Genomic DNA, 23,675 nt, shown 5'->3' on the forward strand with positions numbered 1-23,675 from the left:
ATCTAGAATGTCTTAACATCCATGTACCAGCGTAGTTGATCTGCGCGGCGTCCGCGGAGTCGGTGATAAGCCATTTCCGTTGACGCTGATACTGACACCAAAACCCGAGCCTATGAGAAGACGTTTCCGGGTACACTAGACGGGTTTATTGTGTTGAAGTCCGGACTGGTACTTCATCCATCCACTGCGTATGCTGCTCCGCGGACATGTCCGAATGATACCTGTTGGATTGTGACCCTGTATTACGAAACCTCTGATAGATTGATATCCTGACCTTAGTCAGAAGGGGGGCCTGATAACCCCTCTTCCGGCCGATCTGGATGACCGGAACAAGCAAGCATCAACATCATCATCACTGCATTGATCCCTATCCATTTGATCGAATTGACCGTAACGGATCCAACAATACCCATAGCATGGCGCAAGCAGCATAGCCTCCGTCTTGGAGCTAAATTAACTATCGGAATATGCGATGTACCACCGCCACGAGATTATGCCAGAGACCACCCTACTACAGGTAAAAGGAATGCGCCCAAGGTGTGCTAGAGCTTTCACGTTCCACATGACAGATGCGCTACATGGCGACCGAATACCCCACTCGAGGAAGAATCAGCCTGGGAACAAGACGTGATTATTTTTAAATTCCATCTCCATGCGACCGGAGAATCACATGAATAGGGCCAGAATGATTATCTTTCATTGTTCCAAATTCTTAGTTTATTTCAAATATAACCTATCGAACGAATGTATACACCGTTTGGTGCAAGATAGCGGCATTCAACTCTCCGCGGATTTCTATTTCCGATTCGAAGCCCATAAAAAAATAAAGACGGATGACCAGAGTAGCAATGCTCGTAGAGAATTCAATCCATGAAGATAAAGGGGAAAGAATAAGAAGACTGGAAGCAGAAATCACGAACCGACACTCAATATATGTTCCCAGACGATCCATGTCTTCCGAGCGATGTCTAATTGGATGGTAAAAGATGCACCGTCCACAGACGTGATATGTTAGATGTATATCCCCCAAAGACTTAGGCAGTATCTCCACTGCCCCCTTATGTTTGGCCAGATGAAAGAGGGATAGGATGATAGTACGAGAAAACACCCTTCGGGTCGTACTTCTGCTTGAGAGCGCTAAGACGCTCCTGACGCCACTCCTCATGGCCATAAAGCTCTCCAAATGTCTCAGTGCCTAGAGCATAGTTTACATAGGCATGGACTTCAGATTGACCACTGCCGTTGAGAAGGAGGCGTCGAATTTCTTCACCAAGCTCAATAGCAGGCTCATCCAAGCTGGCATCCTCGTAACTGCCGGCCCAGAACCTTTTGAACACATTAGGTCAAGAACAGGTCAACCACTCCGAAGCATCTCATTACTCACGCGTAGATGTAATCTCCCCTCCAAGGATATGCGGTAGACTCAGCTGGGACACTCTGGACCGCCTGCCAACCGTAAGATTCAAGAGCGAAACCTCCCTGCAGGCCGGGATACGCGGCGACGGCATCACGGAAAGTGTCGGAAATGGCCCGGAGGGTAGGAATGTCAGTTCCATTTAGCTGGATCGGGATCCCCGGATGGCGCAGTAGCGAGTTCTGGCAGGGGAGGTTGTCGACATCACTGCCACTGGCCGAAGCGACCAGGTAGTAGGGGACGGAGGAATTGATAACTTTGACATCGGCGAGGTCAATGAAAGGGTCGGCATATCGAGCAGCTTGTTGTTCAGAGCCAGCGAAATTGATGAGTAGACGAAGAGTCGGCTAGGATGCTCCAGGTCAGCACTCGTACGTTCCCAAGGGTTGAGAAGGACACACCTCAGTCTCACTAAGCTCGGGGTTGAAGGCAAGCTGTAGAGTCAATGTAAGGCCGACGTCACTCCCGGGACCGGTAAAACGTTGATAGATCTCTATAACGTCCTCCAGCTTGTCGTTGGCAAACCCTAAAGTGGCTATGTACCAGTGACCGTCAGCTGGGAAGAGTTCGTGAGTACGATAGGTCAATTCGGTCACCACTCCAAAGTTGTGGCCAGCCCCTCGGAGTCCCCAAAAGAGATCAGAGTGCGACTTCTCAGACGCTACGACGATGTCACCGTTTGCCAGCACAACGGTAGCATCGAGGATATTGTCGAGCATCAAGCCAAACTGGCCCTGAGTCTTCCCAATGCCACCACCAAGCGCAGCTCCGACGAGGCCGACGCAACCGCAGCTGCCAGACGCTACAAGATCCCGTCAGGAAAGGATTTACAACGGCTTTGGATGATATGGCTTACCTGACATCCTCCCGTGTTGGAATAGATAGTCAATAACTTCCGTCGTATAGACGCCACCGCCCAGAGTCACAGCGTCCTGTCGAGTCTTGCTGAGTTGAATGGTTTGGAGGCCACTCACATCAATCTGGACGCCGCCTTGCAGGTTCTGCATCACGGTGGAGACTCCATGCCTGTGGTTTGTAGCAAGGAATGGAATCCCGTATTGGTTTGCCAGCTTGACGGTATTGGCGACGTCGTGAGTGTTGGCGACTTGCACAACCGTTGTGACATTTGGCGCCCCAAAAGGCGACCATCGCATTGCTGCGTTCTCGAAGTTTTCCGATTCAGGAGTTGAGATGTTAGCGTGCGGTGACAAACGGCGTTCAAGAGCGCGCCTGAATTTGGCAGAGGCGCTTTCGGAGGCGTCGGTGTATTCAGCAGAGCCGATTTTAACAAAGCCGAGCCCGACGACGACTGCTCCCAGAAGATGAAATACTTCAAGTTTCATAATGGCGAGAATGTGGTTCGAAAGCAAGAAGAGATAAGGTTGGGTAACAAATGGTTCGATGTTGAGTGGATGACGCTTTGCCAGGAAGATCAAAAAGAGCAGATTGTCACCCGGAATATAAGAACTATAAGTCTCCGAATTAGCGGATACGTACTCCATTCATCAGACACTTTCTCGGGCTCCGGCGATTGCTAGAATGGATTGACACGTGGCTCGATACAGTGCCAAGCCAACCTCGATCCAATAATCATCGTAAAGTCGAATAAAAGGGCAATGCCGTGTGTCGGTGCCAAGCTAGTGTGGTTCGGGGATGACGAAGACTCCGGAATATCGACATAGAGTCACCTGTTAAGTCCGATAGAATCAACCCTTTGCGTATTAGCGAAAAGGTTGACCTCCTGAACACGAGGAGAGAATGGAAAAGTGTTTTCGTTGCTTCAACCTAACATCCCTAGTTGAGAGACACTTTTGGGAATTAGGTGTGGAAATCCACTCCGCGGACCAACATCAGCATGTAAGCAGTGGTGCAGCGTAGGTAGACACACTTAAGTCCGGACGAATAACACGGCGCTCAAAATTTCATTCTTATGTCATCTCCGCGGATTGAAGCCTTGGCATGTAAGCAATGACACAGTATTAACATAATTAATTTCGCAGGAATAACACGATGCTCGAAACTTGAGTTATATGTCATCTCCGCGGGGCTATGTTAAGGCGGGGCTGTATGAAGAGGGAATCCTCCGACCCGGGAGTCATCACACATCAGCCGAGACAGAGGTTGCGAACTTGCGTCATCTCGCAACAGAGGTTATCAACTGAGGAAACTGAGAGATAAAAGGGCAAGGGATCGCCAGCTTTAGGATTGGCACTCTCGATCAATAGTCAGAGAACCAACAAAGAAACTCAACTCTTCTGAAGCATTGCATTAGCCATCCAACATGAAATTCCAGCTCCTCTCTACTCTCTTCTTCGCCATGTTGGCTACTACCGCTGCGAGCGCTGCTCCCGAGAATCCACTTCACCACTCTGCAATTCGCGCTTCTGTCGTTCCATCCAAGCTTCGTTTTGGACACATTGGCCTGTCGGTTTCAAACATAACCCTCGAAACCCAATGGTATCGAGAAGTCCTGGGCTTCAAGTATACCGAGACAGAGATTGTCGGTAGCAACCTGACCAGGCAGTTTGTCATGCTCAAGAACGCCGCCGACGTCCGTGTCGAGTTCCGACAGGATGTTGGCTCGACCTCGGACGGAAGAAACCCGACCAACGTCACCGAGCTGGGAAATGTGCGTGGTATTTTCAACTGGTCCCTCCAGGTTGACGATGTCGATGCCATTTACCGGAAATTGATTGCTGCTGGCGTTGAAATTTTCCAGGAGCCGGTCGATGTGCCGACACGTGTTCGATTTTGCATGATTCGCGATCCCGAGGGCAACATTATTGAGCTTATTCAGCATCTGTGAAATTGAGCCAGCGAAGCGACTTGTCAGAGAGAGACATGGGACGGATATTGCATGGACTACCGAAGGGTCTGATTATTGGGTTAGTTTGGGTTAAGTTAGGGCAAGACAGGATTAAGCGAGGCCACACAGGGTGTACTATTAAGTACCTAGGTAGATAGAGTAGTATAGGCTGAGAGCAAGAATCTTACCTCTCGAAGTACAGTCTCAACCGGAGTATCGGTGAGAGATGTCTGAGTGCAGATTGTGTTTTTCCAGACAGTAAATAAACACAATGAGAGGGGAGGAGCTAGTATTGAGACTAGCTAAGCCTTTTTTTTTTTCGTTAGGGTTGTTGGTTCATATCTTTAGTGTTGCGTATGGGGTTCAAAAGTAGAAACAGAGCCGAGTTTCTCCACCACAACCACGCGCGTACCTCAGGCTAGAAACCCCTCTACGACCCCGGTGACTTCTTCCGCTCACTGTATCACCTTGGTGACTTCTTCTGTAACCTGCAGCAGCGGTTCACATTGCCTCGTTGACTGTACGGTTTCGGAGTGGCCCGAAATGAGCACTCGATATGCGTGGACCCAACATGTACCGATACCACCACCGATTGCAGGGCGTCCGGAAACACATCCACTACCGCTACAACAGCGAGGCGAGTGTTTGAATTCCTTTCAAGTGTATCCACTCCAAGCTAACGTTGAAGTTGGACGGGCGAGTCTTGGAAGACAAAATAGAGTGGGTTTAGATGTGGTAACAGGGGAAAGACAAGAAACCGGTACCAGATGAGATGGACAATGTATCAAGAGGTTAGGGTGCCCTAGTACACACATACCCAGAGGGGGGACTAGAAGCTCAACAGTAAAAAAAAAACACCAACAATAGTATCAACAATACAGACCATATACCCAGCCCATTCAAAGATCAACAATACACTCAGACAGACTAAGGTTTCTAGTCCAACTGGTTACCTTTCCCAATACCTTTATGAGCTGCAGGTAATAGCTGTGTCATGGACAATGTATGCTGTGGTATTTTGCACTTATCCTTGCATCATGGCAGAAGAAGCTCAATCGACAAGTGACGATGGACGTTTTGACCAGGAACAGGGAGAAGTTCAGCCTCACACACCCCCGGATGAGTACGTAGGCCCCTGCACCAGCTTAGATTAATCACGTTTCACCAGTAAATAGACCCAACAGCTGGAGATGAATCTAACCCTAACCCTAAGTTTTCCTTTGTAGTCGCCAACGAGAGTCTTCACGTCGATGAAGACGTTTCCCTCAAAGATTCCTTTGGCAGTTGCCTCTCCGCCTTCCAGAGCGTGTCCGTCGATATCTTCCCATACATTGTTGACAGCATGCAAGAGAGTGCCACCGCTCAGAGCAGGGCCACAGCCAGAGGTATGGTAGATGTAGTTATTCTTCATGGTGATCTGATCGGCCGTGCCCACCATCTCAAAGGTCCAGTAGTGGTAGCCGTTGCAACCAGTCGAGTAGGTGGACTCGCCATCGATGAAGTTGTTCGAGAGCGTGATGCGCGTGCTGGCCTCGTGGCCAAAACAATAGTGTTGGAGACCTGGACGTGCGGTCTAAGGAGTAAGTCAATAACGGTAGCTTCATAGCAACTTTGAATAACGTACAGTGACATGGTCGACCCAAACCTGGTCAGCGCCATCAAAAGAGATGGCATCGCCACCCCAGACGAACTTGTCATTCAAGTCGCTAACTTGGATGTTTTGAATGATGACATTCTGGCAACCGGTACGCATCCTCAAGCCTTTGCCTTTGATGATTCCCTTGTCACTAACTCCAATGATGGTTTTGTTGGACGCAACATCGATGGGGGTTTTCGGAGCGTTGTACCACGTAGCCGTCTTCTGTGTAGAGTCGCCGCAATCATCTTGTATGATCCTCTAACAGCTACTACCGGTTCCCCAGCTGGCACAAACAGTACCTGTTGTAGTGCCCTCGGATTCGGTGAAATCGAATTCCTTGTCCAGGACTATGACTCGAGGGACAATATCAGTGAGCATGTCAGTCAACTCGTCAATGTCGGCCGGGTAGTCTGGCGTCGCATCACCGCCGCCCGTCACGCCATATGCAAACCCTTCGGCTGTGCCAGCCACCTCTTGGGAAGAAGCCAAACGTACTAGGCCAGCTAGCACAATCGAGATGCCGAAAGTCAGTTTCATTGTGAACAGACGTGATGGTTTGTGAATATAAGAATGTAGATAACAGAATGGAAAAGAGCACGAGCAAAAGAACGACGAGCAAAAGTGAACGAATGTACTAGAGGAATGGGTGAGATCAATCGAGGATAGGTTTATTTAAATATACCATGACATGAGCAAACTAACTTGCAATTGGAAGTATGCGCCCTGGAGCAGACGATGTTTCATCCTTACAGGGAGTGCACCCACGCCATAGAGTTGCATTCCGCGGGTACTTTCGTCATAGAAGAACTGGTGGTCCACGCTACCCACCTCACCCACCTCACCGGTTTCTGGTCATGGGTGACACGTCCTTCTTCTTGCAAGGCCCATGTGGTAATTTTACAGCGGCCCACTAGTTGACGCCGGTGACAGGGTTCAACTGTTCTTTCTAGCGGTTCGTCGCGATACAAGTTGCAAGAAAATGGAACCCTACTGCGCATGGCAAATAAGAGAAGATTCTAATGTACTTCCCTACCTCGCATCGCACACTTCGAATACGAAATTCTCGTTTATAGCGAATTACAACAACTCTAAAGACCGGCAGGCATACCGCTTCAGAATCTATCCTGCACCGTTAAAACTGCGCTTATTTCAGGGCTGAGTTTAATCTAACTTCTATCTACTCTTTTAAAATAAATATATTACTAATATAAAATTAAAAAAATATTATTTTATTTAAAACTTAAATATTTATTATAATTAATAAAAAAAAGTTTTTTTATAAATATTAATAAAATAAATTTAATATTTTTTAAAAAATAATTATAAATAATATAATTATAAAAATAAATAAAATAAATCTTAAGAAGCTAGATGAAAATAAAATATAACTACTAAAGCTACTAAAGTTACTAGAGAAGGCTTAGTATAAGATATAAGTTATTAGGGGCAGAAGATTTCTAGGTTAAAGGTTAACAGGCGAAGGTTTAGAGGGGCTGAAGGTTGTTATATATCAAGGTTATCTTACTCTAATTCACTTTATTGAGCAATATAATGCAGGGCTGAGTCTAATTTCGTCTGCACTACCTGCACTCTAAGCCGGACTTGGACAACATGCGACAGTGACATAAACTTATAATCAATCCGTTGTTCGCTTGCCGAGCCGGTGCCGAGTGCCTGGAAGCCCCGTTATTATCCTGGCTCCGACCCTGATTCCTCGACCCCCTTGAAGCTGGTTCCTCACTTCTAAAGTCGGGGATTATTACCCGTAGTGAACATTGACCAGGATATATATCTCTGCATGTTTTCGTATGTCTCCGTATGGGTCCAACCCTAAGCCTTAGACTGCAGGAGGCGCAGCTTTCCGGCTTTTTGCACCTATGACCACTCTAGAGACATTTCGAGCCGTGAGGTCTAAGTTGTTTGAGCTAACTTCTAAACCTGACGGAAGAAGGCACGATGATCGATTTCTACAACAACTAGCATATGCTTGTCTGAAGACCTCTGACGTGTGGAATTTTACTGTCTCTTACGTCCGTGATGTAATTTTGTCGTCGCTTACCTCTGCCATTAGGAAACTTGATGTTGCGTGGTCGGTCGCGTATGGGGAGCTCGCTTACCGTGATCATTAAAACCGTCATATCGGACCTCTGCTCTTCGAAACTGTCGAGATATCGCGATACCAATTCCGTGTTCGATTTATTCCGGATCACCACTAACTGGGATAATGATACACCTCGAGTTGACGTTGAGTCTGAGAGACCAAATATCGGAATGTTTATTTTATGCACCCCTAGTAGTAAATCTTATATGCACGAGGCGGGCTTTGGCGCACCAAATTCGGAAGACTTTCCTAGGAGATAACGAGGCAAAACCACTTGAGATTAAACGGAGAGGATTGTAGAAATTTCTTCCATATTTTGAAAGGCGTGGGCAGCGAGCAGTGGAATGTGGCACCCAATGGCAGAATCTGTGGGGGTTTAGTAAAGTATCGCGGTTGGCGTCTTCTATGTATGTAAATGATGAATTATTAACATATAAAGATTAATGTTATATCTCTAATACTGAGTAGAAATAATACACTTGAAATGGGAAATACTAGTATATAGCATTTCCCCCTCAGGACCTTGCTAATTGGGCTGTTACAAAGCATTGGCTTAGAGTGTATGACAATTCACCATAAGTGACAAATGAAGACAGAGGGATGGGGAAAAAGTCGGAGTCCGGCCATTTGACTTAACCTGGATCAGCGGGAAATCACCCACAGCACGGTGTCGGTGGGTTAAAGGTAGAGCAGTATTGTTGCCTTCAATCATAGGGAGATCAACATCGGCGACGATTATGAGGATGACTACGATGACGAATATGACGAGCAAGAGGAGGAGGAAGAAGGAATGGCAAGGACGGGCCGGCGATGCAGAGGAGGATGAAGTGAGGGTACTGCCCGACGTATTCGCCAACACCTTCCCACTGGCACTGAGGCGCTGCTTAACCGGGTCTGTTTTTGTTCATGGTGGCTTCTATGAAACAGCAGGTTGGAGACAACGTATATGCGACCCTGCTGGTATGCTTTTGCGGTGCCGTGGGCAGTTAGCAGCAGCCACTCCGCTACAACAAATTGTATTTTATACACGGGGATGCTCGTTGTGCTACTGTAGTGTGCTCGGCTCTTTGTTGAGTCTGTGTTCGAGAACGAGCCGCTGCTGACAGAACAGGTTGACATCAACGCTGTGCTTGCATTCAAGATCCTATATCAATAGGTCAAGGATGAGCCTGTGCCCTGTAGCGAAAAGTAGATCCGTCAGGGTTCTGCTGATTGTGACCGCCTAGTCCCAATCCGGGCCGTGACACTTCAAGAGTGCACATGGCGCATTCCAGACACCTCTGTCTGTACCGTTATACCCTCAACAGTCTCAGAACTCAAGGGACTTATCCTCCCTTCATTCCTCTATAGACTGCTAGGTGATAGTATCAGCAGGTCTAGATCGGTCTAATCTCATACGACTGCGAGGAAATGCCATCAGTAGATCTAGATCGGCCCAATCTCAGATGATTTCCAGGTAATATTCAAACTGCTAAGATATTTCGAGTAAAGAAATCATTGATGGCGTCGGAGCAACCATAGCTGAACTGCATCAAGGCCAGTCGGAACTCGTATTAAATTTATCACCAGAGAAACCAATAGAAGCCACAGACCATGCTGACCGGTGAAGGGAGGTCACAGTAGTAGGTAGCAGACCTTTTACATAATTGCAAGACATAGGCTCTACTGAGGAGTGAGTTATAAAGAAGCATTCAATCCCTCCCCTCTTATTAATTCCATCCTTTTCAGGACTATCACGTTTACTTCACAGAATTCCCATTATTGAGAATTGATATCATTGATACTCAGAGTCCCTTCATCTGCCTATTTCAACCTTTGAAACCCCCGAATAGCTGACACCATGAGTACTACTATGATGACTTATTTGAATTACATGTCCACTTGGGACACGGAGAGCGATGAAAACATCGACAGACTGATTACCGAGCAAAGCCTGTTCGTCGGTCTGGGCGACTTCGATTCGGACTCCGCTGTCGACAGCGAATTCGACACGCTCATTGATTTGGCCACCACAGTGCGTGATGATACCATTGCTGCGGATGCAACCCAAATCGCTGCCGACGCCGCCGCGGTGTCGTCCATCTGGTCGTTCGGCCTGGGCATGGCCGCGTTCGCAGGACTTGAGGTGGCCGTGACAGTGGAAAAAGGCGTCGTCTCCAGCAAATCGAAGGAGTTGAACGACAAGTTGGCAACGGCCGATACCGATATCTCGTCTAAAATCAATCCCAACGTCCACCTTTACGTCGTCCAATACAAGGCGAATAACGACTTGATCGCGTCGAAAGCGCCGGCCGGCCTCGACACCAGAACATGCCGCTCGCTGCTCATGCAGTTTCTTGCGCAAGTTCAACATCTCGATAAAAAGCTCGATGCCGTTGGCTTCAGGAAATACGCGGAGTCGGCGAGAAAGCTCTTCAACAGCAGTGAGATCGACAAAGTTTATGATGCCTTGGATACCTTGAATCTCAGTGAAAAGACGGATGCCGATATCCAGCAATACATGGGGTTCATTAAGGGACTGAACTACCCTAGTACCGAGCTGGCATTCGTCCAAAACACTTCGATTGCCATCATGTCTATCAAGCTGGGCATCGCTAACAAAACCATCAAAGAGAACGCCGAGGCTGCTGGACTCCAAGTTGAAGAAGTGGAGTCCAGCGCTTTCGGTATGCTCGATGCAACGGGAAAATTCATCACTGTCGTCGCGGTCATCATGTCGGTGGTCGATACGGTTTTCGAGATCCTTAACATCGTCGACGTGGTGGAACAAACGAAGGATATGTGCAACCAACTGAACGGAACCATCAAAGACAGCTACAAGAATTATTTCAACGGCATTAAGACTGCGTCCCAGAAATACAACGAGGCGATCGCTGAGGCTGGCCTTGCTTAACGGTGAGCCATCGAGGCTAACTGATGGAGTATGGTATAAGTGAGGAGAAGTTCTTGGGCAGGGACTGGGGGAGCAAAATGGTGCGCTAGAAAAAGGTTTAGGTTTTTTCACTGGGCATAAGTTGGCCAGTTTTTCCTTCATCCTGAATAGCTAGATTTTGCCTTGATCTCGGGGACAGCTAGAAGTGAGACTACTGGGATACATGAATCAATCGTGTAATTAGAGGCCCTCGCAAGCCAATGAACCAGGTAGCTTAAATTCATCACAGTATAAGAGAATAAGTTTCCACCGTCCTTTTCCCTCTACCCAAGTATTCAAGTTAGAAACGGGGCCCGTTGTCCATCCAATTTGCTCATACCATCGTCCCAATCCCTCTACCCGAGTATGCATCACGATCGGCACGAGCTTAGTAGAAGTTTTTTGACAGCAACCTACACACACAGAGCCTTGCTCATAAAATCAACCAATTTCGGGCCACTCTCAGTCACATCTTGATATAGATCCATATGGCCCTTCCCTTCGATAACAAATAGCTCCTTCGGTTCCATGGCCCTCTCAAGAATCTTCTCGCTATACGGAAAAGTCATTGCTTCATTTCCCGCAATCAGCAATATTGGTCTTGGCGCAACCCATTCAATGTATTGAAAGCCGTCAAACGTGACAAGAAGCTCCATGCTCCGAGTTACCATCGTGTTCGTACATCTCGGATGATTCCACCGGGGATCGCTGTAGTATCCTTTGAAATCCTCTCGGGGGTGTGAAAATCCATCAGCAATATTGTGAATAGCTGGTGGCTTATCTGCTGTTTCGTCCAGTCGATCCTGGGCTGCCTCCCACAATCCCTTATTCAGTTTCTCAAAGTCAATCTGCCCAGTTATAGGAGATCTCATCCCATCCCGAATCAATGTACCAAAGCACATGGGTGAAATACCAGCAATGGCCTTGATGCGGGGGTCAGTTGCCGCAGCACAGACACCGTAGCTAGCTGATGCACAGATACCGACAAGACCAATACGAGATGGATCGACCAAGTCATCTCCGAGCGTAGAGAGGAATGAAGCTGCACATTTGAAATCCTCTACACGCTGGTGTGGGTCTTCCAGGCCTCGAGGTACGCCCTCGCTTTCGCCTTGGTAAGCGGCATCGAAGGCAAGAGTGACAAAGCCTTGGGAAGCGAGAGTTTCGGCGTACAGACCGGAAGCTTGTTCCTTGATACCGGTGCCTTGGTGGCCAATGATAATAGCAGCCTTTTTGCGGTCTGGGCAGGACAGAGAACGAGAAGGGGTAAAAAGATGGCCGACAACCTTTAGGCCTCGACTGAGAAAACTGACTTTACGTGGCGTTGACATTATATGATTGCTAGGAACCTAATACCTGGCTGATATTTCATGAAATGCGGCTCCTTAAAGGCCAGAGTGCTCTCGGCGATATCTTCTCGTCTTATAGCCAATTGCTCAATGCGGGGATAATGCACCCGAACAAATATCCCGGAGATAAACTAAGGTTTCCATTAATCCTGGTCTCGGGCTCCTCCTTCTCGCCGTGGCGGACTCTTCTTTAGTACCGAGCACCCGAACATTTTACTCGTTGATGACTACCAGTAGCACTGAGATGACCTATACTAGTGCTGCACTGGAGTTAAAAATCAGGCTATCTCCGTTTAGTTGGCCTATGAGAATTTCCTCCTTTCAACCCAGCTAGGCTCCAAATTTTAGTGTCAAACTGGTAGATTCTAGAGCATGTCATAGAAACCAAAGTGACGGTTTCACGTTGTGGTAATTGTGTAGTCGCTCTGACACCTCCCCGGATACACTAAGTGGGTTACGATGGCGAAACGGAGGGTACACATGTTTCTTGGTCAAGGACTCGAGAAATTCAAGAGGGAGAAGTGGTCGTCTGGCGTTTTCTCTTGGCCAATGGATGTTGTCTAGGCAGTGACCTGATGAGGCTTATGAGGTTTGCCTGTCGCAACTCTGTTTAATTTGTAAAATGTTTTGCAGTATTAAAAACGCTCCGCTATTCATACATATCAAAACCAGAATATCCTCTGTCATTATTCTTTCATGTGATGGCCAACTTCAAATAACGGTATATCCGCCATCAACCCGGATGTCTGCGCCCGTCACGTATGACGATGCATCAGATAGCAAGAAGGTGACAGGGCCCATGAGTTCCTTAGGCACGCCCATTCTGCCCTGAGGGATCTTGGACACCCATGTATTCTTGAGATCTGGCTTCTCGTTCAAAATCTTTTCAGTCCTATATGGAGTTAGTCAGCGGGGTCCATCTTATTTACCTGACGAAAGCAAGGTCATGGCGAAGCGACAGAAACTTACAGGGCAGTCAACATGTAACCGGGAGAGATGCAGTTGACTCGAATACCAGCATGAGCCCACTCGACGGCCAACGAAGCAGCAAGATGTCGAACGGCTGCTTTGGAAATATTGTATGGACTGTGAAAACGGGTTAGTTTTCTGAATCACCACTAGATATTGCGGTCGGCGCAAATGAAAAATAAAGAAATGGACAGAGAGGGATGACTGACGTTTGAGGCTGAGGAACATTGACGATGGCACCAGACATGCTGCCAATAAATACCATGCTTCCGGAGGCCTTTCGTTCCATGAGGTGCTTTGCGACACTGGTCGCAAACATGTATGTGCCATCTACGTTGACTCCCCAAAGCTTGCGCATGCGGTCGACTGGGTAGTCGACGGCATCGAAGTTCTCAGTGAAGCCGGCAGAGGTTACTAGACCGTCGATTTTTCCGTGTTGGCTCAAAATTTCGGCAATGCAAGCCTCAACGGACACGGGGTCCGAAACATCAGCGCGGTGAGCAGTTATTTTGGGAATTCTGAAAAGAACTGTCAGTACATGGTTACTCCCGGAAGAAATTCAACAGACTTGCCTGCTAGAACCTGGGTTTTCCTTCTTGAATCCTGCCGCCAGTTGGTGAGTCTGCAGCTCGGCTTCTTCGTCTACGCCATGGTCAGTGATGGTTTATGAGTGGTGGTTGCAGGAGCAAACTCACAGTTCAAATCAACAATGGCCAAATCAGCACCAGCGTGAACAACTCCCTGTCCCATGACTAAACCCAAACCCCTTGCGCCGCCAGTAATGATCACGACTCTGCCTTCGAGAGAGAAGGGGTCATGGCGAGGCGCCGACACCGGCGTCTGGATGTAGGAGTTCCTGGTGACATCCTCGGGGGGAGTAGCGGCGTGGACCATGGTGATTAATTGTGTGAAATATCGCGTGCACTCAAGATAAAGTGATGGTGCCTAGATAGGTAGGTATGGAAGAGATTGGAATTGAATTCTATTGTACTTCCCCTATTCCAGAGACCTGCCGGCCGTGTCTTTATGTCGAGCTTCAGTGCCAGGTGTTGTGACTTGTTGGGTTGTTGAGCAAAGGCTTTCACTCCTCGTGATCAATATTGAGTGGATAATTGAGGCTGCTGATATGCGAGCCGACGGGTGGGGCGACCTGCTGGACGGAAATGGTGTGGCAGCACGTTGTGGTGGCGTTGTTGACCTCGGTCACGGAGCCCAGATACTCACCGACGACGCTCACCGCAGTTTGGCATTCGTCCCGGGATTGAGGGTGTCAAAAAGAGTGATGTATGCCGTAGCATCTCGTTGGCTAGATGGTACCAGTTTATCCTCCCCTGGAGCTGCTATACTACGGAGTATGTCGCCCAGACTTGGCCACGTCCACGTTGACCTACCGTGGGGCACGTAAGTTAGTGGGTTCTTTGACAGATTGATTAGTGCGTGGGGTGGACGACTAGATATTAATCTCCTGGGTGCCAGGGGCCACTCCAGGTGGGGGTACTGGATTAACTACTTCTAGTAACGTGTGTACACAAAGAAATGGACTCGAAGCTTGATTGGGCGTGGGGAGGGAGGGATTCACCGCCCCGAACTTCCCTCTTGGGAGGGTACATGGGCTGAACTCTGGTCTGCCGTCCAAAAGGGAGGTGGGATAGTCCAAGAAACAAACGTGTATTACACCGCAAGAGTCCGCCAGCTACGGTGACGCCGTGCAAACGATTCTTTTCGTCACAGACAAATCAAATTGTCCTATTGAACAAACCACCTGGTCATTGCATCCATCTCAGTTTCAATAGACGGCAGATGGTCTGCAAAGAGGTGCAGCTGCGACTTGAGAAATAGAACATGTTGCCACATCCTTGGCTCAGACACGGCTTCACAGGGAATAGTCCGTCGTATTTTCCTTCTTCTTTTTAGAACGCCAAAGAAACAAAGAAGCAACAAAACGAAGCAAGGGAAGTTTTCCTCAAGGATCTCGCGTCGCACGACTTGATCATGTGAATTGAAGAAGCTCACTAGCGCGATTTGAGCGTCTCGGCTCGGCTTCGCGCTCCCGAGCATCGGCTTCCCTAATGGGCAATGGTACCGAGCTAAGATTCGCTTTGGTTAAATATGGAGACAGCAGTTGGAAACTTACCCGAGCGTGGAGGCGTGTTGTCTTGAGGGTTCTCAGCCGACCATGTTGTCAACACCAAGAATTTGTTTCTCCCCACGGCCAAAGGATTGCCATTCGTGCCCTTTCAGAACCTATTGGAGTAGCGATGCCGCCGATCCAGTGCGCTGGACGGTAGGTGATGGTCTTACAGTTGCGATCAGCGGGTGGAAAGCCAGTAGGAACTTGCCTAGGAAGTGCTACCCCTTTCAAACGCCTAGTCGTCTCAGATGTGAACAAAACACAGCCTGGTTCGGCTGGATTCATTGGCAAGGCGCCATCGATCTCAACCTTGACCATTCCTTGCTGCTTTCCATCGGAGGCAAGAGGAATTGATGCGAAGGATTTCGCCGTCCCTGATGCTTTCATTAAATAACATTTTTCTGCAGCCTTCTCACTGGGTTCATTGCTAGATAGTACAGATCAACTTGACCTTCGAGATTAAATACTGTGCGAGTGCAGCAATGGTACCAGATGCTGAAGTAGTGGTGAGCATGTACCTCATGTCTGGATCTTGAAGACTCACTTACCCAAAGGGACACAAGCGCCACCGATGGCTCAGACGGCGAAGAATGTAACGATGAACCCATAACCGCCCCGGGTAAGAATACAAACATGCTGATGCCCCTCTCGCAAGATGCCTTCCTCTCTCACTGCACCCAACGGCAATCGCGCGTAGAGAAGACGTCATATTTGCTGGATGTCATGCAGCAGCTCTGGGTAGGTTTTTCTCGAATCCCCTACCATCATGGATTACCGTCTCTGAGGTAGAGAATTGCTTCGCCGCAGTGAGTAGCTTGACGAGCATCGGGCCATTCGGGAACTTGTGCGTGTAAATAAAAGTTGGCCGGTTGCCGAAAGTTGTTTGCAGAAGTTTTTATGCTATAGAATGTCGCGATACCGTCTCCTCTGGGTTGTCTGATGAAAGGTCCCAAAGTTTCGCTAGTCGTTGAGGCCAAGGCTTTCTCGATGATTCTTCTTCTCTTTTCTTTCGGCCCTTCTTTCGGTTTATTTTCCCATTTTTGCTCTCATTTCCGCCGTGTCTTGCTGGATGTGGTCTATAGACCGATGATGGACTGGTAACGGCCATTCACAACATATAGGAGTTTCTCAGTGGTGCTCGAGCCACTGTCCCGTCATTCTTCCTCCTCCATTTTTTATTGACTCCTGGTCTAAACTACACACAAGGGGCCTCGCCTGAGCCATGTGTTCCAACTATCTGTCGTACTCAATGGAGAAGCAGCAACGGTGCTAAGCTGGTCATAATTCAGACGCAGCTCATACGTTCTAGTATGACAACTCGTAGACCGATATTAAAGGTATCAGAATTCTTCTTCAAGTGCCCAATGTCCGCCTTGGTTGACTATGATCATAGACGACTCCAATTTATGGACGACAGAACGTACGATAAGACGCGCGACTCCAGGTAGTAACATTGCAAATTATCTACTTCAACATAGGGTAAGTTAAGACTGTTAGTCCACTAACATATAAGCTAGCTGAATACTCAGCAGCCTACAGTAGTCTTCCCCATAAAATCCCCGCACATGATAAATCTAAGCTTCCCCACACACAAAATCCTTCAACCGGACAGACTGAAGCGACATCCGCGCCGAGCCGTGATCTTGTCCATTGATTGCACTTCGCCATCTGCACTGCATAGGGACAGCTTCCCCTGTGAGAATGTCTCGCTCAGTGTCAGGAATAGCCAGCGGTCGACCCTGGAACGATGCCATTTCCCCGCAAACCGCTACTGACTCTCCTGAACCCACACAGCTGGATACCCCATCCGCTGTGGCGAGCCCGCCTCCTCGGCAGCGCTCTGCCTGCAGACAATGCCGCGCAAGGAAGGTGAAGTGCGATCGATCTGGGCCCTGCTGCGGTGCATGCACTCGCCTCAAGCTGGACTGTTCGTTTTCACCAGACGCTCAATATCAAGACGACATAGGCCCGAGGGACTCGACACTGACCGAAGCTGGAATGAAAAGGAGACGAACGCGACAGGCGTGCCGGCAGTGTCGAGTCCTGAAGATTAAATGCTCGGGCGAGAATCCTTGCTCGAGATGTCGCTCTCGGAGTCAGCGATGCATACACGTTGACAGCAGCAGCTCATCGCGGCAACTCGACCTCCCAGTCGTCCAGCAAGCTTGGAGTTGCTCTACTCCCGACTCCAATAGTCAATCAAACACCATCTCGCCCAGTGCAGATATCTCCACAATGCCAGCAGACAAGGTGACGACCCGCAAGTACATCGAGGCCTACTTTGACCGCTCCAACCCAATGTCGTGTATCTTTTTACACCGACCATCAATACTTGCGGATTGGAGTCAAGAAAAGATAGATCCGGTCTTGTTGAAAGCGCTTTGCGCTCTGGGTCTCATGTTACTATGCAACGGGATGGACTCAAATGTCAATGATAGCCTCTCGTTGGCGCGTAATTGGCTAGCCGATGTTCAGCAATGTCTTCTCGCCAAAGTCGGCAGGATGACGATAGTTCAGCTCCAGGCCCTCATCCTCATTGTTCGCTATCGCTTGGAGTCTGGAGATACAGCCGAAGCCTGGGCGTTGCTCCCTCTTGCCGCTCGGTTGGCATTCACGCTAAGACTGAATTACGAGCTCACAAGCATGCAGCCAATCGGCCAGGAATCACGACGGCGAATGGTTTGGGCCATTTGGCTCATAGACCGTCAATTCTCAGGCGGAATCCAGGACTTGGCTGTCTTTCCCACCGAACGAGTGCATATTCGACTGCCGTGTGACGACCATAGCTTCGAACGCGGAATTCCCTCTCGAGCTCAGTACCTGAATGGCCTGGGATTACAGACGGAAGGCTATAACATGGACATCTTGTCATACTATCTTCAGTTGCATGTGTCACGCGATCGTATTCTAAAGTAAGATTGCTAACCAACCCTGAAAACTCGAATGTTCCTCGAAAGAGATGTCCAGAGGGAGCTAATACGTGGAACAGGTACACAAAACAAGTTATTAGAAGTGGTCAAAATCCAGCCGCAAGTAAAAGTAAGCTTGAAATGCTTCAGTCCGAGTTGACGAGATTCGAGGAGGGGCTCCCACCCGACCTCAAACTCAGCCCCGAGTGCCTCAGACTCAAAACACATTCGAGGGATGCAAGCAGCTATATCGCTTTGCACACGCTCTGGTATCAATGCCACTGCGACCTCTACCGTTTCCTCGTTCCAGGAATGCGTGAGTTTGTGGCTAAGCAAGTTTTCGATTGCACACCTCCAGAGTATATCATGCATTGCCAGAGAGCTTACCTCTCCAGCGCCTCGAGTGTGCCATCTTGTGTCGAAAATGCATCGCCTCGAATTCTGCGGTCCCTTTGAGATCACACTACTGGTTAACATCTATCAAGCTGCCCAGATATTGCATCACCTCTCTCACCTGCTGCCTAGGGAGAATCCTGACAGTGTCTATTCCCTAAAGGCCAAGCTAAGCGAAGGTCTTCAGGTGGTAAGACAAATGGAGAAAGGGAACACACCACCCCGCAGTTTTGACCTTTTGAAGGAAGCAGAGATTCTTGTCATGCTACTTGGACAAAAAAAATCGAGTGTCCATATAGCAACGCGCCTGGGTGTAAAGGAAAAGGCTCACTGGGCGCGCAACTTGAACCATCCTAATTCGCGAGGGTCCTACATTGACAACTTGCACGAGCAGGCCACAGCATTACTGGAAAGCAACGAGCCCTCGGATCTCGCTCCGGCTGACAATGGAGATCCGGGTACCTTGATGCAGGAGGAAATGGAGGTTGGCCACGAACTCGTTCCCTCGTATCAAGGGAGCACCGATAATTTGGCTCCTGACTCTGATACTAATGTCATCTCCAACTCATCAATTCAGCTTTCTGATGACCAGGGAGTACTTGACACAAAGCTTTATTCCCAGCAGGAGCAGGAACAGGGGTACATACCGTGGGATCCGTTCGACGTTCAGCTTAATGGATACTACGACCCTGACCTGACGTCTATCCTCTTTTCAATGTCTGGTAGTACGATGCCAGAAACAAGAACAATGAATGATGAAAATATATCATTTTCAAGCCAGGATGTTCTTTAACAAAAACCATCTTTCATCAGACAAAAAGAGTCACAATACACATTAGATAGAGAGGAAGATTGCCAGCTTTCCGCGTCAACACTTGGCTACACGCACTGTGTAACGCGCAAAGCGGGACTGCAAGGATGATGTCACAAGTAATAGGATTCTAGTATGGAAATTGTGAAGGAAAATCAACAGTTGAAGAGACCATGGGTTGTAGTGAGATAAAATTATGCCTTGCACCTCATGCTGTGGGAATACGATCGATCGTCTGCACTCTGGCATGGATGTCTTGGGTCCAGATAAACACAATTATCTACATATCAACTCAATAACATTATCCGGAAGTTGGCTTGTTGTCCTCTATCTCTGCGCACTCGACGTCATCTTTCCTGCATGAAGTAGAGAAGTCGTTGACCTCATAGCTACCGAATTTGCGCAAAGGCACACCGTCTTGAAACATTTTGTCAATCTGCTCAAGGGTCTTTCCTTTACACTCAGGGACGCAGAAAAATATGAAAAGGATGCTCAGAAATGAGACGGAACCAAACACAAAGCCGGTTTTAGAGCTGATGGCATCCAGGCAGTAAGGGAGGATAAAGTTGGAAACGAAGCTGTTATGAGATGATCAGATTCAATGTCGTGAGATACTAGGAGGGCTTCACTTACTTGAAAAGAACATTGGTGCAGAATCCGAATCGTAGAGTCGCGTCTCGAAGTGATAGAGCCGGGATCTCGGTTGCGACGACGTAACACAATGGAGCCAAACCAATTGAGAATCCAAACGTCATGAGACACAACATACTGACAATGGCAACCTTGACATTGTTGGTGATTATTTCCATAGTGCCCAGGCCACCCATGGCCATCAATCCGATACACATGATGGTGGAGCTGAGCAGCAAGGGAATGCGGCGGCCAACCTTGTCGTTGGTAAGAAGGGAGATGCAAATGGCGGTAGTGTTAATAGAGGCGATGATGAGACTGAAGACGAACGGGTTTACAGTCCCGAGCTGTTTCGCGTAGATGGCACCAAACTGGCTCGCGAATTGCTGACCAGTAGCTTGTTGAAAGAAGTTTATGCCCACCACGAGGAGTGTGCGCTTCAGATTCTTTCGGTGGAATACTTCCCAGAAGCGGCCCTTTTCGGTTTCGGTGTCGAGTTGAGCCTGGGTTTCTCGGAATTCATCGTCGATGGCTTCGTCGGTGAAGGCACCGCTCCGGAATTTTATCAGGTTCTCCCGTGCCTCCTCGACTCTGCCCTTCTGGAGCAGCCAACGGGGTGATTCGGGGAGAAACCATACTCCAACTGCAATGATGGAAGGAATCAAGTAGAACAACCCAATGGGGATCCTCCACGACCGATTATCAGGCAGGTGGCTCGTACCGAGACATACGCAGTTAATGACGAGACCGCCAAGAATCAACGAAAACTGATATGTGCCAACAATCAAGCCTCTCACAGGCGCAGGTACAATCTCGGACTGATACGCCGGCACAACAGCTAATTCCATTCCGACATAGACGTAGTTGAGGACGCGAGCCGCCATGATCTGATGTTTGTTCATGCTCGTGACGGCAATAGTAGCCGTACCAAGGGCGTAGATGCTCATAACAAACATGCACATCCGACGGCCCCACTGAGCAGAAACATAGGAACCGATAACGACACCAGCGGCAAAACCAATGTAGTTGAGGGAGTTGAAGAGCGAGAGCCAATCTGGTGGGAGGACGTACGTCCCTTTGGCCTCGTCGTACTCGCCAAACTGCTTGTCGAAGGCATCCATGGCCTGGGTGGTGGCGAAAGCCTGGTTGTCGAATCCGCGGTCCCTAGCTGACGGTTGAAGAACCGCGTCTTCTTGCCGAGGAAGACCATTCTTGCGAGGCCGATTGACGAGGAGAGTGAGAAATTGAGGGCGCTGTGGTTCGTTCAGTATCGCGATAAGATGCTCGCCTAAGCTCCAAGACGATGGACTCAATCCTGAGCGACCCTTGTTATATATATATGTATGTGATGATGGAAGAAGCCCCCACCCCCGACTGGATCCTGTTCCCCAGTCTCCGCAAGACTCAGCAGGTGGAGAACAATTAAACTATTGCGTATTAGCGAGCTTCTCCATGGCAAGGTCTAGTCTGCAAACGTGGAGGTTGCCAGTCTCGCTAAACAGCGAGATCCGTATACCGACCCGTCTCCACTTTGAGCTGTCGGCCACTTCGTCCAGGTGACGGGAAGAAATATTATGAGGCTTGCGGTCATGACTGGGCTGACTCGTTAATGTCAGGGGGTTCCAGCCTCTTCTGTGCCAGGCATCGGTGCAGCAGATGGTTGCTGCCTTTACAGCATGGGTTCAATCTCAAGTGTGGGCTTAATGCAAGTGCAAGATCAAGACGGAGAACAAAATATCCAGATTTTACTATCTACTTACTTGGTCGCCAATTTTCTGTCTGTATGCTATCTAAAAAGCTCTAGCCATTTCATCTAAATTCACACCTCTACTTTACCAAAGTTTACATGTCTGAAACCATATCTATTCCAAGGTCAACCCAGCTTTGTTGTGTCCTGGCTCGCTTCCTTTCGCTTAACTGGAGCCCAGTGAGGCCCAACTGCGTTGCCGGGTCTCCTGGTATCAAAGTCAAATCTATCAGGCAACTTCAGCCCGAGATTTTGATAACCTTGGCTCGTTATTGCACTGACACCATCCTTGAACAGCCACACATCGTCAGTCAGGTACTGCCACTCCTCTACCTTCACCCGCATCTCTACCAATTGAGCCTCGTATTCTGGTTCTCCTGCCAGGTTGTGAATCTCTTCAGGGTCTGCCTCCAGATCGAACAACTCTTCAGGGCCACGGTACAAATAGCTTGTCAATCGACGTCTTCCAAGCATCACTTCGGGGGTATCCGACTCGCTGTCTGTCAAAGGCGCACTGTTGCGGATGCCTTCCCAGCTCAAGCTGCCGTAGATGTCGGTGCCAAAAGGAAAGTTGAGCTGCCAGGCAATGTTGCGGTGGTATTTGAACCTGTGGTTCCGCATGAAGCGTGTTGGCCAGTAGTTTTGGATCTCGTGGAAAGTGTGCGACCCGAAAACGTGTTGCTTCCATTCAGTCTCGGAAACCATCTGAGAAGAGTTCAGAATTGGCAGAAAGGAACTTCCCAACCTTGCCGGGGACTTGCCAGTGCGGTTGGTTTTAACATTAGAATCTTTGTATCCAGCCCAATCAATGCAAGTAGGCAGGATGTCGAGAAAGGAGACCATGTTGGGGTTCACAGTGCCACCAATAGTCCCTTCACCTGGCCTCCGCACAATCAGTGGTAGTCGAACTCCAGAATCATAAAGCGTCGTCTTTGAGTTCACAAATGGAGCACCATTGTCGCTCATGAAGATGACGAGAGTGTTCTTGTGCAGATTTCGCTTCTCAAGTTCATCCAGGACAAAACCAACTCCCTTATCCATTCGGCTAATAGACTTGTAGTACTCGGCCAGTTCAGTTCTTAGCTCAGGAACGTCAGTCGCAAAATCAGGAATCTCAACATCCTGTGGCTGATAATCCGGAACCTCAATGTCCTGGATATCCTCATCATCATTTCCAAAGCCTCCCCTTGTCGCATCCCGATGGGGATCGCGAAAGCCAATGGTGAGGTGGAAAGGCCGACAAGTTTCGGTTGCGTCATCCATGAACTGCGCTGCTTGAGCGGCGCTGGTTCGCACATCGCGGCTCTCACTAGGCGCGTACCATTCCCACGGGTATGCGGACGGTGGACCAACGTGCACTTTTCCGATGATGCCAGTTTGGTATCCCAAGGCATTGAATATCTGTGGCGCTGTTTCGATGTGATCATGGGTTTGAAAGTGGTTCCATCCGTGATTGAGACCATATTGGCCGTTCTGATGAGTGTGAAGCCCGGTATAGATGGTAGAGCGACTCCCGCTACAGGACGCTGTGCTCGCGAAGGCCTTGGTGAACATTGATCCCTCCGACGCAAGCTTGTCGATGTTTGGTGTTTGAATGCATTTGAGCCCATAGCATCCGAGCATGAGTCCCAGGTCGTCTGCAATGAACTGCACGATATTTCTAGATTCGGGAGCCATGGCGGATGGCTCTGTGTCGGCGAACTTGTTTTGCGGAAGTGGCATTTGCTCGAGGTAAAGTGCCGCCCAACTAGCGATGAGAGTCTCCCACCGGCACCCTGCTTAGTAGTGAAAGGTGGCGAGTCATATTTAGGATGCTACATTGCAGTGCGAATGAAAGCCAGCCAACACCTATAGAAAGAGCCCGA

General features: G+C 48.8%; 10 protein-coding genes across 10 annotated transcripts; 4 read left to right on the forward strand and 6 right to left on the reverse strand.

Annotated features, from left to right (window-relative positions):
• Positions 1–1,058: 1,058 nt before the first annotated feature.
• BGZ61DRAFT_420295 (uncharacterized protein) lies at positions 1,059–2,757 on the reverse strand (the record flags this gene model as incomplete). Its single annotated transcript, XM_046243478.1, has 4 exons — positions 1,059–1,326; positions 1,385–1,761; positions 1,816–2,216; positions 2,271–2,757. The coding sequence occupies 4 exons, from the start codon at positions 2,755–2,757 to the stop codon at positions 1,059–1,061; spliced, it is 1,533 nt and encodes a 510-aa protein (XP_046104037.1).
• A 672-nt stretch (positions 2,758–3,429) lies between these two features.
• BGZ61DRAFT_451874 (Glyoxalase/Bleomycin resistance protein/Dihydroxybiphenyl dioxygenase) lies at positions 3,430–4,589 on the forward strand. The gene is made up of 2 exons (XM_046245875.1): positions 3,430–4,288; positions 4,409–4,589. Exon 1 carries the CDS (start codon positions 3,696–3,698, stop codon positions 4,218–4,220), a length of 525 nt encoding a protein of 174 aa, XP_046104038.1. The 5' UTR covers positions 3,430–3,695; the 3' UTR covers positions 4,221–4,288; positions 4,409–4,589.
• A 736-nt stretch (positions 4,590–5,325) lies between these two features.
• On the reverse strand, positions 5,326–6,396 carry BGZ61DRAFT_493963 (pectin lyase fold/virulence factor; the record flags this gene model as incomplete). Its single annotated transcript, XM_046250721.1, has 4 exons — positions 5,326–5,355; positions 5,428–5,793; positions 5,845–6,117; positions 6,154–6,396. The coding sequence occupies 4 exons, from the start codon at positions 6,394–6,396 to the stop codon at positions 5,326–5,328; spliced, it is 912 nt and encodes a 303-aa protein (XP_046104039.1).
• Positions 6,397–9,800: 3,404 nt separating this feature from the next.
• Positions 9,801–10,853, forward strand: BGZ61DRAFT_532494 (uncharacterized protein; the record flags this gene model as incomplete). The annotated part of the gene is made up of 1 exon (XM_046253873.1): positions 9,801–10,853. The coding sequence occupies one exon, from the start codon at positions 9,801–9,803 to the stop codon at positions 10,851–10,853; it is 1,053 nt and encodes a 350-aa protein (XP_046104040.1).
• Positions 10,854–11,284: 431 nt separating this feature from the next.
• BGZ61DRAFT_532495 (X-Pro dipeptidyl-peptidase protein) lies at positions 11,285–12,202 on the reverse strand (the record flags this gene model as incomplete). Its single annotated transcript, XM_046253874.1, has 1 exon — positions 11,285–12,202. The coding sequence occupies one exon, from the start codon at positions 12,200–12,202 to the stop codon at positions 11,285–11,287; it is 918 nt and encodes a 305-aa protein (XP_046104041.1).
• A 534-nt stretch (positions 12,203–12,736) lies between these two features.
• BGZ61DRAFT_517913 (uncharacterized protein) lies at positions 12,737–14,175 on the reverse strand. Its single transcript, XM_046252345.1, has 5 exons — positions 13,885–14,175; positions 13,762–13,831; positions 13,399–13,707; positions 13,190–13,306; positions 12,737–13,112 (listed from the first exon to the last, which is right to left on the reverse strand). Exons 1-5 carry the CDS (start codon positions 14,081–14,083, stop codon positions 12,932–12,934), a joined length of 876 nt encoding a protein of 291 aa, XP_046104042.1. The 5' UTR covers positions 14,084–14,175; the 3' UTR covers positions 12,737–12,931.
• Positions 14,176–17,735: 3,560 nt separating this feature from the next.
• Positions 17,736–18,715, forward strand: BGZ61DRAFT_420299 (uncharacterized protein; the record flags this gene model as incomplete). The annotated part of the gene is made up of 2 exons (XM_046243479.1): positions 17,736–18,232; positions 18,310–18,715. The coding sequence occupies 2 exons, from the start codon at positions 17,736–17,738 to the stop codon at positions 18,683–18,685; spliced, it is 873 nt and encodes a 290-aa protein (XP_046104043.1). The 3' UTR covers positions 18,686–18,715.
• Positions 18,716–18,757: 42 nt separating this feature from the next.
• BGZ61DRAFT_451879 (uncharacterized protein) lies at positions 18,758–19,608 on the forward strand. The gene has a single exon (XM_046245876.1). It carries the CDS (start codon positions 18,822–18,824, stop codon positions 19,413–19,415), a length of 594 nt encoding a protein of 197 aa, XP_046104044.1. The 5' UTR covers positions 18,758–18,821; the 3' UTR covers positions 19,416–19,608.
• A 126-nt stretch (positions 19,609–19,734) lies between these two features.
• On the reverse strand, positions 19,735–21,654 carry BGZ61DRAFT_493966 (general substrate transporter; the record flags this gene model as incomplete). Its single annotated transcript, XM_046250722.1, has 4 exons — positions 19,735–20,011; positions 20,067–20,830; positions 20,861–21,227; positions 21,584–21,654. The coding sequence occupies 4 exons, from the start codon at positions 21,652–21,654 to the stop codon at positions 19,735–19,737; spliced, it is 1,479 nt and encodes a 492-aa protein (XP_046104045.1).
• Positions 21,655–21,936: 282 nt separating this feature from the next.
• BGZ61DRAFT_493967 (alkaline-phosphatase-like protein) lies at positions 21,937–23,487 on the reverse strand (the record flags this gene model as incomplete). Its single annotated transcript, XM_046250723.1, has 1 exon — positions 21,937–23,487. The coding sequence occupies one exon, from the start codon at positions 23,485–23,487 to the stop codon at positions 21,937–21,939; it is 1,551 nt and encodes a 516-aa protein (XP_046104046.1).
• Between the last annotated feature and the right edge of the window lie 188 nt (positions 23,488–23,675).

This window comes from Ilyonectria robusta (genome assembly GCF_021365365.1).
Source record: "Ilyonectria robusta strain PMI_751 chromosome Unknown BGZ61scaffold_10, whole genome shotgun sequence".
Taxonomy (NCBI): Eukaryota; Fungi; Ascomycota; class Sordariomycetes; order Hypocreales; family Nectriaceae; genus Ilyonectria; species Ilyonectria robusta.

Bases quoted from the DNA above. Each gene is read 5' to 3' on its own strand.
- BGZ61DRAFT_451874 (XM_046245875.1), top strand. From the start codon at position 3,696: ATGAAATTCCAGCTCCTCTCTACTCTCTTCTTCGCCATGTTGGCTACT.
- BGZ61DRAFT_517913 (XM_046252345.1), bottom strand. From the start codon at position 14,083: ATGGTCCACGCCGCTACTCCCCCCGAGGATGTCACCAGGAACTCCTAC. The intron at 13,832-13,884 runs GTGAGTTTGCTC...ACCATGGCGTAG, and splicing joins GGCCATTGTTGATTTGAACT to ACGAAGAAGCCGAGCTGCAG. The intron at 13,307-13,398 runs GTCAGTCATCCC...CCGTTTTCACAG, and splicing joins AATGTTCCTCAGCCTCAAAC to TCCATACAATATTTCCAAAG.
- BGZ61DRAFT_451879 (XM_046245876.1), top strand. From the start codon at position 18,822: ATGGAGAAAGGGAACACACCACCCCGCAGTTTTGACCTTTTGAAGGAA.